Below are 15,027 nucleotides of genomic sequence, written 5' to 3' on the forward strand. Positions count from 1 at the left end.
TAAGAAAAGACCACCATTTCTGAGTGTTCTCTGGGAGGAAAGGCTGAAGACACAGCTGGGTATATGATCTTACACCTTTCCTTCTGTAGCCCTTTCTCCATCTCCTTAAACTTGCCCAGGTAAATCAGTGTTTATTATGAGCTTCTAAATACATAGCAATACCTAACTGTTTTGATCTATAACTGTAGACTACTAGTTAATATGCTTTCACACATTATGTTTTTAGAATCAGCACAGTATAATGCAGTGATAAAAGTAAAGTACAGATTTACTTGGTTTAAAACAAACATAAAACCTGAACCTACAGGTTTTTAAGCAAAATATATATTAAAGATATTATTCATTTTTAAAACCACTCTTTACTGGAGATTTCATGTTAGAATCCCTTTAAAGAGACAGTGCATTTTATTGATACATGTGAGGATGATAATATAAACCAATTTTATAAAATGGTTTTACATTCTAAATCTGTTTTTAAAATTTCATATTTGAAATCATAATAATTATTTTGTGAAAATGAGATATTCCTCCAGTTTTTAAAATCGAAAGCAGCCAGTGAAGTGGCCATGTGAACCACAAAGACTAGTCTTAGGGAAATTTATTTCAAGATGTGAGGGAAGAATGAGGCTGTATGTCAAGGTCATGCTGAATTTCATCCATGTGAAAATGACCTTACAGTGCGGTCAATCACAACCATCAGGATTATATTAACATTGCATACAATATTATATTAATATTATATAGTATTGTCCTAATATTGTATTGTAATGAGAATGTTTGACAGTTTACTACCTTGGGCTGTGTATGAATCATGGAGAAGGTGGACACTGGGTCTTTCTGTCTGGTTGGATTTCCTTTGGTAAATAGACCTGACCAAGATTATATCTGATTGAACTTATACAGATCATTTTCAACTAGAAAACAGTACTTTGAGGTTGAGGGGGAAAACTGTTTTAAGATCAATTTTATCCAAATAATTGATTTCTTCTCTCTTTGTGCCATAAATTTGTCCATCTTTCACGCTGTTTTATGCTGTAAAGTGTAGAGAAAATACTCTGTTATATATGAGTAGCAGCGTTAAGGATTGTCCTTTTTGATATTTAGGTGGTGGTCGAAATCCAGTAACTCCTCGATACATGCGGCATTTCAATATTATAACAATCAATGAGTTTAGTGATAAATCTATGTTTACAATATTTTCTAGAATCTTAACCTGGCATTTAAAAACCTGGTAAGTAATTGAAAGTGTGTTTGTTTTTTCCTTAGTGGGTATAAAATCTTTGGGGAACATGTCAGTATAAGTAGTGCTTCTCAAACTTCCACAAAAGCACCTCTAGACAAGGAAGAAGGTAACAGGCAGCAGTTGCTTCCCTCTGCTCCCATCTCCAGGAATGGGAATAGAACACAAAAAGCCTGCAGGATCTTTCTCTTTTTCCTTTATTTGTCTGAAGTCTTAGATTTTAACCTAAAAATTCATACACATTTTGCATCCCGTTTTATAATATGTCCATGTTGGAACGATGAATATTTTGAATTTTTGCCATGTAGTTCAGTTAATGCTGGAAAGATTGCCAGGTTTATCCTGTGACTTTGACAGCCTCTAGTAAAACTCTTGAGTTCCCCAGGGGTGTCCATGTCTAGGTTTGAGTGTAGCCTTGGAGCCTGTGCCCTGGGAAAATGTTGCTCCCTAAATCTGGACACTCAGCACTTCTCCATAAGATTCTTGGGGGTAGGGAGCCAAGTGGCCCTGAGCAGTACAAGTGTTGGCTCCCCGACGTGGACACCATTCTTAGGAAATTATCATTCCTTGTCTTATGCAATGGTGCTGGAAGGGAAAGCTGACTGCTCATCAAGCCAGAAGTGAAATAAAGCCAATTTTTTCAAATGGATATTCTCTCCCCAGGTTCTTCTACCTTAATCATTCCTTTGCCCTTTAAAAGAAATCTTGGTTCACTATTTCACTTTGTTTTAACTCTCTTTTTTCTTTTTCCCCTTTCTTTACTTTTTTCTGATTTTTTTTCTCCCTTCCCTTTCTCTGAAAATACCCATTTCACCAGTGTTATTCATGGATCCTATCTATATGCAGCTAAGAATGCCAGGTAGTGGAAGAGGTTAGGAAGCATCATCTAGTAGATCCTGGGTTTAAGTTACATAATATGGGTTCCTTGGCTGGCTCTTCTGCCCATTTATTTAAGCAGTTTTAAGCTCATTAAACTGGTCCTGCTTACTCATGGAGTTCCTTTGAACATAAAATAATGAATGGAAAGTAGCTTTAAAAGAAGCAAAAACTCTATTATTATTATTATAGCAAGAAAGGGTAATTTTGTAAACTAAATCAATTGATGTAATATAAGAAAAATTCATGTTAGTTGTACTAAATATCACTATGTATCATAAGTCTATGTTTGCTAACATATTCTTTCTCTTCACTTAAAAAAATTTTAAGTTATAAATTTCCAGATGACTTTCTAGATTTGACAACACAAATTGTAAATGGTACAATGACTCTGTATAAAGAAGCAATGAAGAATCTCTTGCCTACTCCAGCTAAATCTCACTACCTGTTCAACCTCCGAGATTTCTCCCGTGTCATTCAGGGTGTATGTTTGTCAAGACCAGAAACAGCAGAGACCAAAGAAGTGATTAAACGTCTTTGGGTTCATGAGGTAAATCTCTGTGCTACTAAAACATGATTATGCAAGAAACAAAGATTTTACCATGCCAAAAACTGGGTGAAGAAATATCCAGCAATTGTTGAAATGCATTCCACTATTTGGCATTATGAAGGTCAATGGTCAGGATAATTTTTAAAAATACTTCACACTAACATATTCTATGACACTTAAGATGCTTTATCTCTGATTTTTCAGGACTTTCCATTGATTTATAGGCTGTTTCAAAGGAGCTATCATTTTAAGTCTCCTTTAAGTGACTTTAATCCTTTCAGTTTGACTACAAATAATTTTGAGACAGAAATACTTTTGTTTTTTGTTAGTTCATGAGTGTTAGCAGACTTATTCATAATAGCCAAAAAGTGGAAACAATTCAAATATACATTGGCTGATGAACAGACAAACGAATGTGGGCTCTGTGTGTGTGTGTGTGTGTGTGTGTGTATACATACACACAATGGAGCTCTTTTCAGCCCTAAAAAGAAATACTGATATATGTTACAACATGAACAAACCTAGAAAACATTACACTAAGTGAAAGAAGCAAGACACAAAAGGCCAATACAATATAATATTTTTCCATTTATATGAAATGTCTGGAATAAGCAAATGCATAGTGATAGAAAGTAGATTAATGGTTGCCAGAGGCTGTGGGGACATGGAGTAGGAAATAGTAAGGAGTGACTGCTAATGGGTATAGGGTTTCTTTGGGAGGTGTTGAAAAAGATCTAGAATTAGATGGTGGTAATGGTTGCACAACATTGTGAATATTCTAAAAGCTATTGAATTATATGCTTTAAAAGTGAATTTTATGATATGTAAATTATACATAATTAAAAGAATTTGTAATCAAGACTTTAAGATAAATAAGTTCAAAGCACAAATACAGGATAAATTCTTCCCTGCAAAGGTTTATATTTATAATGGAAACTTTTAAAAACATAAAGAATGGCAGTACAATAAAAGTTCCCTGTGGGGGAGGCAGGAGGGCAGCTATCCACAGAAGTGAGAGTGAGAGAGTCTGCTGAGGTACTGAGGATGTGCTATATCTTGATCTTGGTGGCAGTTATGTGGGTGTATAATGTGTGAACGTTCCTGGAGGTGTACACTGAAGATTTTTGTACCTTATGGTAAGGAAATTTTAAAAAAGAAAAGGAATCTTCCTAGTCATCATCCTCAAAATTTGTAAGTCAGCAGATACAGAAGGGGGCCCTAGATGCAGGTGTGATGACTGTCTTTGAGAAACACTGTCTTGGGTTCTCGCTTAATTGCAGTTAGATAATATTATACTTGATTCATGCTTAAACACCGATGCCCAATACATGTGGTTGGCTTAATTTAGCTTCCTTTCCTCATTAAAAGAAAGGGGGCTTCAGTGTCTCAAGCTGAGGAAGTGACTGTTGTCATATTTTGGGAAACCCAGTCGTCCAGGAGAGTAATAGCTTTTGGACTACTTGGTCAGAGTAAGTGGGAAGCTTCAATCATATCATTTATGCAGCCACTGGTGTTATGAAAAGGGATGACACTAGTATGTCAACTTGACAGCAGTGAAAATACTAAAATCATTATTCTTAAACATAATCAGGCTGATTCCAAGGCAGTTTGTAATAATTATTTCTCAGTTCTTAGTGTTTTCAGACTTGTTGTCATTTCATTTTTGCCATGCATCTATGAGATTTGCAAGGCAAGTATTACCACTTCTATTTTATAAGGTGAAGAAGCTGATGCAGACAGGATTAATGTTAGAAATTTTGCTGACAGAAATATGCTTTGCTTGTATTATATGAGTATTAGTCTGCTAGTGTTGTCATAATAAAAATACCACAGACTGAGTATCTTAAACAACAGAATTTTACTGTCCCATACCTCTGGAGGCCAAAAGTAAAACAGTGAAGGTGCTGTCTGTGTGGGTTTCTGGTGAGGCTCTCTTCCTGGCTCACAGAGGGTTTCCTTCTCAGTGTCCTCACAAGGTCTTTCTTCTGTGTTCCTGCCATGAGAGAATGAGGGCTCTAGTGTCCCTTCCTTTTCCTACAAGAGCACCAATCCTGTAGGATTAGGGCCCCACCCACATGACCTTTTCAAACTTAATTACCTTCTTAATGGACCTCTCTTCAAATACAATAACATTAAGGGATAAGGCTTCAATGTACGGATGTGGGCACAGGGGAAACAGTTCTGTCCAAAACAGACTGTAAAGTGAAAGTAAAAGTCTCTCAGTTGTGTCATACTGTTTGCAATTCTACGGACTATATAGTCCATGGAATTCTCCAAGCCAGAATACTGGAGTGGGTAGCCTTTCCCTTCTCTAGGGGATCTTCCCAACCCGGGGATCGAACCCAGGTCTCCCACATTGCAGGGGGATTCTTTACCAGCTGAGCCCCAAGGGAAGCCCAAGAATACTGGAGTGGGTAGCCTGTCCCTTTTCCAGGGGATCTTCCTGACCCAGGAATTGAACCCAGGTCTCCTGCATTGCAGACAGATTCTTTACTGACTGAGCTATAGAGATATTCATACCACTTTAAGGAAGTATTAATAGTTATGTAGCAAACTTGATTAACTATTTTTGCAGTCTCTCAACATGTGCATGTAAGTGGAGATCTATTTTAGTACATTGCATCTGCACTTACTTACAACAAAAATAATTAACATGTCCAAAACAAAGTTTTATCCATCTAAGACATTCTTACGTTTTCTATAAAATATGCTTTTATAAAGACAGTAATATCTATAGATTTGCTAATAAATTCAAAATATTATATGGCTGGGAAAAGGAAACAATCACTGCAAGGGAGTTGCAAAACCCTAGACACCGGGGCCCAGTTCTGTTACCTGTATCTGTATGACCAGCAAAGGCAGTCACCTCCCTTCTCTAGTCTTTTTTCCCCTTCTCTAGTCCTTAGCACCTTAGTCCTTAACACTTCTATAATCTGCTGCAGTTTCCCTAATCTACCTTCATTTATCGGTAACAATGTAACTATGTTTTATTCCAAATATATGATCAAATTTAATATTTAAAATAAATATTATGCCATTCCTTGTTTAGATGTGCTTTTAATAAAACCCATGGAAATCTCTTGAGAGTACTTTTTATATTTACTTCAGATTAGCACAGAAATAGCACTTTAAAATAGGAAAATCACTTCTTAAAGCTGCTTTTTAATTATTGTACAGGTCCTGAGAGTGTATTATGATCGCCTTCTGGATAATGCAGACAGAAGTTGGCTCATCAGCTACATTCAAGAAATCTTAAAAACATATATGGAAGAAAATTTTCATGAGCTTTTTCAAAGTTTGGATTTTGATAATGATGGGATAGTGGAAGAAGATGATTTACGCAGCTTAATGTTCTGTGATTTCCACGATCCCAAGAGAGAGGATACCAACTACAGAGAAATTGCAGATGTGGATGCTCTCCGGGTGATAGCAGAAGCTCACCTAGAAGAATACAACAACATGAGCAAGAAAACAATGAACCTTGTCTTGTTCCGGTTTGCCATCGAGCACATCAGCAGAATTTCCAGGATCCTGAAACAGCCTCGCAGCCATGCTCTTCTGGTTGGTGTTGGAGGGAGTGGAAGGCAGTCCGTCACCAGATTAGCTGCCCACATGGCTGATTCTTCAGTATTCCAGGTTGAAATTTCCAAGGGCTATGGTAACTCTGAGTGGCATGAAGATTTAAAAGTGATCTTAAGAAAATGTGCTGAAGGGGAGATGCAGGGTGTTTTCCTATTTACAGATACTCAGATTAAAAAGGAGTCGTTTCTAGAAGATGTCAACAATCTGCTAAATGCTGGGGAGGTTCCAAATCTCTTTGCATTGGATGAGAAACAGGAGATATGTGATAAGATGCGTCAGATAGATCGCCAACGGGATAAAACCAAACAAACAGACGGAAGCCCCATAGCTCTTTTCAACATGTTTGTTGACCGCTGCCGCAACCAACTGCATGTTGTCCTTGCCATGAGTCCCATTGGAGATGCCTTTCGGATTCGTCTTAGAAAGTTCCCTGCTCTAGTAAACTGCTGTACCATTGACTGGTTTCAGGTATTGTCATGTAAATTTTAGATAGACTTCTAGAAATATTGATTCTCCATCATCAGCATGACTTATTTTAAAGTCCACCCCACCCCCCACAATTGTAGCTCAGCAGAACTTTCTGACCAATAATAATATATTTTATGAAATTAAAATTCAAAAATCATTATAACAGAAAAACCTTTTATTACTAGTGTATACAGTCATTGACATCAACTTATTGTAGAAAGTTTTAGGATAAAGTTGTATATCTGTCAGGTTCCTGACAGGGAAGAAAGAATACCTGGGAAGGCCTCACTGAGGAAAGTTGAATGAAGGAACTGTTCATGAAGGTGTAGGCAGGATTAAAGGAACTTGAGAGGGATGGTGAGGCAGGAAATGGTAGAGCATAGCAAGAAGATGTTACTACAGCTGGGTTTAAAGGGGCATAGGGAGGAAAATGTGTTACTGGAACTTGAAGCTGTGGAAGTAGGAAAGTCTGACGGGATCAGGAACCCCAAACCTAGAGTTCAGCTTCTGCTAGAAAGCAAGAGGGATAGAAATGCCTCTACCTCTCTCTTCTCCCACCCTCCAGTCTCTTTCCAGTAGAAAACCTGGCAGAAAGTCAAAAGGAAGAAACTCCCAGTGACCACTTTTTCTAATAAATTTCAGTATCAGAAGTACAGAACATACAAGGGCATAGGGTAGGAAGTTTGTGAGCTGTGGCAGAGATCCTGTGAGGGAGATCTAACACATAGGAATTTTTGACCTTGGGGAATTTACATAACCCCTTTGTCCCTCCAATTTCTGCTGAGATTTCATGAAAAAACATATTTATTGAACCCTTGCTTTGTAGCAGATCTTATTCTAAAGCTGGAGATGAGTCAGAAAATGAAATAGACTAGGCTTCTGCTTTTCTTGAGTTTACTTACATGCTTGCAAATTAGTGAAAAATAATTCCATCATACAGGGTAGCGTAAATGGAGTAAAAGGTTTTCTGAATCAATGACCTTTAGGAGGAAACATAAAGGACAAAAAGTGCCAGTACTGAGAGGATCTGGTCAGAGACAAGAAATTAGTGAAGACAAGGAGCTTCATAGGAAGATTGAATAGAGTGAGAAAAACTCAGGACAAGGGCATAGTACCTGAGGGGGAAATTACATAGAGTGGGGTTGGAAAGGTGGAAAGGGCCAGATCAAGTAGAGATTTACAGATTAGTTTTGGATTTCGTTTTGAATATGTTGCGAAGTCTTCAAACAGTTGTAAATTGAGAGTGTGAAATTAGCTGTTAATAATCTGCATTTGATGAGATCACTCTGGCAACTCCACAGAGCACACAAGCAGGGTGGACAGTTAGGACACTGTTGAAATATTCCAGAAAAACGATAACAGTCGAACTGCGATGGCAATTATAGGTGTAGAAGGAAAAGAGTTGGAAGCTATTTTAGGGATGGTGCCCATAGAACTGGATTTTGAGATGGATATAGAATTGAGGTGTTTACTAAGTTGGGAAGATCACAACCATTTGGGGGGAGATATGACCATGATTCAGACTTGTTGAGTTTGAGGCAATTATGAAAGAAATCAAGGAGGCAGTTATTCATCAACTTCTGGAGTTTAGGGTAGAGGATAGTAACATTTACCTCGGAAATTTGGGGAGAAATAAATGAGATAATAATAGAATGTGCAAAAAGATACACATTCTATAAATTTGGTTCCTTTTTTCTTCCTTTCTCCTGCAATACTCATGTACAATTTCTCTAACTCCTGAACAAACCAGAAAGAGTTAACAACATTACATGCATTAGCTACTGGCTCCCTGTCCTAAGCAGTCAAGTACTTGGGGGAAGTTTCTCCTGAGATTCTGTCCCACCCCGTTCCTCATCCTTTCCCCTGCATTTCCACCATGTGTGAAGGACCTCAGTAGTAACAGACTCCTGTCAGTAACTTCGATGATATGCTAAAGCGTTTATCTTACATTCAGTCCTGGCCTGAAGACGCACTACAGGCAGTTGCCTCCCGCTTCCTGGAAGACATTGAAATGTCAGAGGAAATACGAGATGGCTGCATTGAGATGTGTAAAAGCTTCCACACTTCTACTATAGATTTATCCACATCCTTCTATGTTGAACTTCAAAGATACAATTATGTGACACCTACCTCTTATCTTGAATTAATCTCTACCTTCAAACTGTTGTTGGAAAAGAAAAGGAGGTAAAAATGAAATTTCTTATTCCTAAGTAAGCTATGGTGGTTTTAAAACATTTATGTGGACAAAAATGACATAGCAAAAATGAATATTTTTATTTCATATATGTGTATACTGTGAGTTTTGTTGAATCATTTAATGATTTACTCCACAAACATTTTTAGGTTAGGGAGCAAGGCTTATTCTTTTGTGCACATGATTGCCTAGCACGTCATAAATGTATAATCATATTTAAGGAATGAAGATGTGCCACTCAGAGCTGCAGTAAGGCCCCAGGGTACTTTGGCAGTGTATTGGGTAAACATCACTAGTGAGTAATTTTTCTTCAATAAGTAATTAGATAATAAATAAACCTTCTCTTTAGGTACTGAACAGCTGGAACCTAGAGACAGTCACTCAATATACATAGCTAGCTTTCCTTCTTTAAGTAAACTCTTATTTGAGAACATCAATACAAACATCAGTAAACTTATATACTATAGAATGTGTCAATATGAGCTTTTTTGATGTTGTTGACGTTAACCTATACATGCAGAAAAGTTGATTCAACAGTTTCTTTGATTCTAAAAATTAATACTCCGTCTCCTTGGGTCAGGAAGATCCCCTGGAGGAGGAAATGACAACCCATTCTGGTATTCTTGCCTAGAAAGTTCCATGGACAGAGGAGCCTGGTGGGCTACAGTCCGTGGGGTCACAGAGTCAGACATGACTGAGCACATAACACACTTTCCACACAGACACACATATATATTATAAGATGTAAAAGTAAATTACTTATAAAGTTAGGTGTTTAGAAGTTTTACTAACCTTTAAGGAGGTCTTTTACTAGTGAAATTTATTTAAGCAATTTATATATTACATTTATAAATTTTAATATTATTATTACCCTGATTTAACAAACTGAACTTTCCTAGGTACTTAATTTATATAAAATCTGATAAGTTAAACTTACACATATGGTAAGCCTTAAGTTTTTTTAAGTGTTTGACTATTACCTATAGACTTGATGGGATTTTTTTTTTTTAAAAATACAAATTAACTCTGTTGCTCAATTATGCTCAATTATCAGGGCTTCCCTGGTGGCTCAAACAGTAAAATATGTCCCTGCAGTGCAGGAGACTCATTAGGAAAGTCTCCTGGCGAAAAGAATGGCTATCCACTTGAGTATTCTTGCCTGGAGAATTCCATAGAGAGAGGAGCCTGGAGGGCTACAGTCCATGGGGTTGCAGAGTTGAACACATCTGAGCAACACACACACATATATATATATATTGAGGTACAAGTTCAGTTCAGCTCAGTTCAGTTGCTCAGTTGTGTCCGACTCTTTGCCACCCCATGAACCGCAGCACGCCAGGCCTCCCTGTCCATCAACAACCCCCAGAGCTCACCTAAACTCATGTCCATCAAGTTGGTGATACCATCCAACCATCTCATCTTCTGTCGCCCCCATCTCCTCCTGCCCTCAATCTTTTCCAGCATCAGGGTTTTTTCAAATGAGTCAGTTCTTCACATCAGGTGGCCAAAGCATTGGAGTTTTAGCTTCAACATCAGTCCTTCCAATGAACACCTAGGACTGATGTCCTTTAAATATTAAATATACTTGAAACACCAAATGTGCACAGAGTCCTTGACAAAAAAAAAAATAAGTTAATTTTTGCATATTAACTGTAAATCTTTCTAAATTTTCCTATGGCTATCTCATTATCTCAGGCATTTTGAAGTACTTTTTCTTGTATTATCTAAGATGCTATCTAGACTGGTGGGAAACTTTTCAGCAATATTTACAGTGACTTTGGTAATGCCTTCTACAGCAGAGGTGTCATAGCTTCCTATGCATCATGGTCCACACCCACCCTGGACCATATTGAATCATACCAATAGCATTCTTTCCATCTCCTAGTGAAATCTGCAAGTTCCACCCAAGGCTACTACATAACTTGACTGAATTTTATTATTTCTTTGACTGTCAAGATATTATCTTTCCATTTAGATCTTAGGATTTTAACCTAATGGAATCTTGCTTTTCTCCCCCAGTATTTTCCTATCCAGGAGGATCAAAACCTCTTGGAGAGTCTGATTAATTGGGAGGTATCACTTATATCTCTCTTTGACTATATGCTCACAGTATTTCAGGCCACCCTAACTGGAAGAAAGATTGTAAAAATGAGATACAAACAGAGAAAAGTTGAAAATAATACTTTTCTAGGCATTTTTATATATTCTTGATGACATTGCAAATTTCCTCTTCTTAAAAATGTTCTCCTTTGCCTCTACTAGAGTTCCCCACCATATAGTTCAGTTAAGTCACTCAGTCGTGTCCAACTCTTTACAACCCATGGACTGCAGCGTGCCAGGCCTCCCTGTCCATCACCAACTCCCAGAGTTTATTCAAACTCATGTCCATTGATCTGGTCATGCCATCCAACCATCTCATCCTCTGTCATCCCCTCTCCTCCTGCCTTCAATCTTTCCCAGCATCAGGGTCTTTTCCAATGAGTCCGATCTTTGCATCAGGTGGCAAAAGTATTAGAGTTTCACCTTCAGTCCTTCCAATGAATATTCAGGACTGATCTCCTTTAGGATGGACTGGTTGGATCTCCTGGCTGTCCAAGAGCCTCTCAAGAGTCTTCTCCAAAACCACAGTTCAAAAGCATCAATTCTCGGCTCTCAGCTTTCTTTATAGTCCAACTCTCACATCCATACATGACTACTGGAAAAACCATAGCCTTGACTAGATGGACCTTTGTTGGAAAAGTAATGTCTCTGCTTTTTAATATGCTGTCTAGGTTGGTCATAGCTTTTCTTCCAAGGAGCAAGGATCTTTTAATTTCATGGCTACAATCACCATCTGCAGTGATTTTGGAGCCCCCCAAAATAAAGTCTGTCATTGTTTCCATTGTTTCCCCATCTATTTGCCATGAAGTGATGGGACCAGATGCCATGATCTTAGTTTTCTGAATGTTGAGTTTTAAACCAACTTTTTCACTCTCCTTTCCACTTTCATTAAGAGGCTCTTTAGTTCTTTGCTTTCTGCCATAAGAGTGGTGTTATCTGCATGTTTGAGATTATTGATACTTCTGCTGGCAATCTTGATTTCAGCTTGTGCTTCATCCAGCCCAGCATTTCTCATGATGTATTCTGCATAGAAGTTAAATAAGCAGGGTGACAATATACAGCCTTGACACAATCCTTTCCCAATTTGGAACCAGTCTGTTGTTACATGTCCAGTTCTAATTGTTGCTTCCTGATCTGCATACAGATTTCCCAAGAGGCAGGTCAGATGGTCTGGTATTCCCATCTCTTTCAGAATTTTCCACAGTTTCTTGTGATCCACACAGTCAAAGGGGTGGCATAATCAATAAAGCAGAAGTAGATGTTTTTCTGGAACTCACTTGCTTTTTCGATCATCCAGCAGATGTTGGCAATTTGATCTCTAGTTCCTCTACCTTTTCTAAATCCAGCTTGAACATCTGTAAGTTCACGGTTCATGTATTGCTGAAGCCTGGCTTGGAGAATGTTGAGCATTACTTTACTAGCATGTGAGATGAGCGCAATTGTGCGATAGTTTGAGCATTCTTTGGCATTGCCTTTCTTTGGGATTGGAGTGAAAACTGACCTTTTCCAATTACAGTAACCCTGTAGTTACTCTTCCCTTAATAGCTGAAGTCTTCAGATATCTTTATAGCCAAGTAGTATTGTAACCTTCGGAGAAGGCAATGGCAACCCACTCCAGTACTCTTGCCTGGAAAGTCCCATGGATGGAGGAGCCTGGTGGGCTGCAGTCCATGGGGTCGCGAAGAGTCAGAAACGACTGAGAGACTTCACTTTCACTTTTCACTTTCATGCATTGGAGAAGGAAATGGGAACCCACTCCAGTGTTCTTGCCTGGAGAATCCCAGGGCCAGGGGAGCCTGGTGGGCTGCCTTCTATGGGGTCACACAGAGTCAGACACTACTGAAGTGACTTAGCAGCAGCAGCAGCAGTATTGTAACCTAGAAGCAAGCGCTCAGATTCCCTCCCAGGAAACCAGTGTTTTAGCCAACAAGGGGTCCCGTGGGTTGAGCCACCACACTGAAACTGCTTCATGGTGGCCGGGGGCCAGACCTTTCCTGTGCTTGCTCCACAAGGGTTCCACTGAAACCAAACTCACAGATTATATGGTATCCTCTCTCGAGTCTCCTCAGTTCACATTGCTGTAACATATTTTGCTCAGAGGAATCAACTTATCACAGAAGTGTAACAGGTCCCAACTTGCAATGTTTTCTTTTTTTTTCAGTGACAGCCTTTTCAGTTTTCTGGCTCAAACCAGTTAATCACTCAGTTGAAGAGTATGCTTCCATCTTTAGACAATTATCGGGTTGGTTAGTTACCAATGCCAACCTACTTTTTGAAGAGAATTTCTAAAATGCATCACTTTTTACTTTGAGACATTATGGCATCTCAGATATTTAAAATGAAACAAATTATAAAGAAGCATTTTTTCTACTCATGATGTGTAATTATCTCTGTAACATATATGAATGCAAATCAAAAATTTAAAGTATATTAAATATTATATTATTTTGAAATCAATTATTATTACTTTATAAGAATTTTGTACCAAAAAAGAGTTGAACTTTATTCTTTGGCCACTTGTATTTTAAATGAAAAATTCCTATTTCAAGATACTTAACACATATTAAAATTATGTGCCACATTTGGCAATGTTCAAACAATATATTTTGGGTACTGAAGTTTATTTAAAATAATTGATTATAAAAAGATCTTAAGGAAAATATTGTTGTTGGAATAAACTTCCCAAGATGACTAATTACAGAGGCACATCATTCATCTTGATGGAGGAGGTTCCTTGCTTTATACTTAGTATATTTTTCTTTTGAATTTGTTATATGCCTGGATACTGTGATAATACTGGCAGTACACAAAACCCCAAGACATACTGTCTGCTTTTAATTGTACACAATCTAAAATTCTAGAGTTCATATTTTTTACCAACTGTTGATTTATGCAAAAATCTTTCAAACCACTTTTTTAAAGTTGAAGTATGCTTGATTTACAATGTTGTGTCAGTTTCAGGGGTTAAGCAAAGGGATTAAGTTATATATATGTGTGTGTGTGTGATTTTTCAGATTCTTTTCCATTATAGTTTATTACAAGATATTGATTATAGTTCCCTGTGCTATACAGTAGGTCCACTTCTTTAGTTATGCCTTGAAAAAAATCTGAAAAGCTAAAGAATACTTATTTTTTTCCTTGAAGAAGAAGCCTAGAGCCTGACTGCTAGCCTTGTTTTATCTCTTTGCTTTCAGTGAAGTCATGAAAATGAAAAAGAGGTATGAAGTGGGTTTGGATAAACTGGATTCTGCTGCATCTCAAGTAGCCACAATGCAATTCGAGTTAGAGGCTCTACATCCTCAGTTAAAAGTTGCTAGCAAAGAGGTTGATGAAATGATGTTGATCATTGAGAGGGAATCGGTAGAAGTTTCCAAAACTGAAAAAATCGTGAAAGCTGATGAAACAATAGCAAACGAACAAGCTATGGCTGCCAAAGCCATTAAAGATGAATGTGATGCTGACCTGGCGGGGCTTTGCCCATATTAGAGTCAGCACTGACAGCCCTTGACACCCTCACTGCACAGGTAAGAGCACAGCTGTGGGCTTGCTGGGAGACCTGTTAGCATAACTTAAGGAAGTGCTTACCATTGTGTGCTGCAGTTTGGTCTGTCTTTCCAAAGTCTCCACGTTGAATGTGATTAAAATCATTTTCAAATTGGCCAAAAGATTCCCTAATTGACCTGGAAAAAGAAATGGACATGCAAGACTAAGACAGTTTTGAAAAGAAAGTTTCCAAATGTTCTAAACAACCATACAACAATCATTATTTCAGGAACTTTGCAGAGCAACTTTAATTGACAGGGGCATGAATATACACTTTTATTTTATGTACACTTTTTCATATTTAGACACTTGTAGCTAGATATGCCTTACAGTATATATGGTAAGGTGGGGTGTCAGTGTTTGTCAGTGGGTTTTTTGTGTGTGTGATACATATGACAAGTTATGTATGATTTTTAATAATTTATAATAATTGTTAGTATAAAATTTATAATGTTATAAAATAAAACAAAATGT

The 15,027-nt window shown here is 37.8% G+C and overlaps 1 protein-coding gene across 1 annotated transcript in view; it reads left to right on the forward strand.

Moving 5' to 3' along the window:
* Nucleotides 1–15,027, forward strand: part of DNAH7 (dynein axonemal heavy chain 7) — a 259,565-nt gene that overhangs the window by 151,931 nt on the left and 92,607 nt on the right. Inside the window, 6 exon segments of the mRNA XM_070388877.1 lie at nucleotides 1,105–1,231; nucleotides 2,447–2,666; nucleotides 5,844–6,716; nucleotides 8,671–8,900; nucleotides 14,205–14,473; nucleotides 14,476–14,534. Of these exon segments, the coding sequence (XP_070244978.1) occupies nucleotides 1,105–1,231; nucleotides 2,447–2,666; nucleotides 5,844–6,716; nucleotides 8,671–8,900; nucleotides 14,205–14,473; nucleotides 14,476–14,534 (1,778 nt within the window).

This window comes from Bos mutus, chromosome 2, assembly GCF_027580195.1.
Source record: "Bos mutus isolate GX-2022 chromosome 2, NWIPB_WYAK_1.1, whole genome shotgun sequence".
NCBI classification, from domain to species: Eukaryota; Metazoa; Chordata; class Mammalia; order Artiodactyla; family Bovidae; genus Bos; species Bos mutus.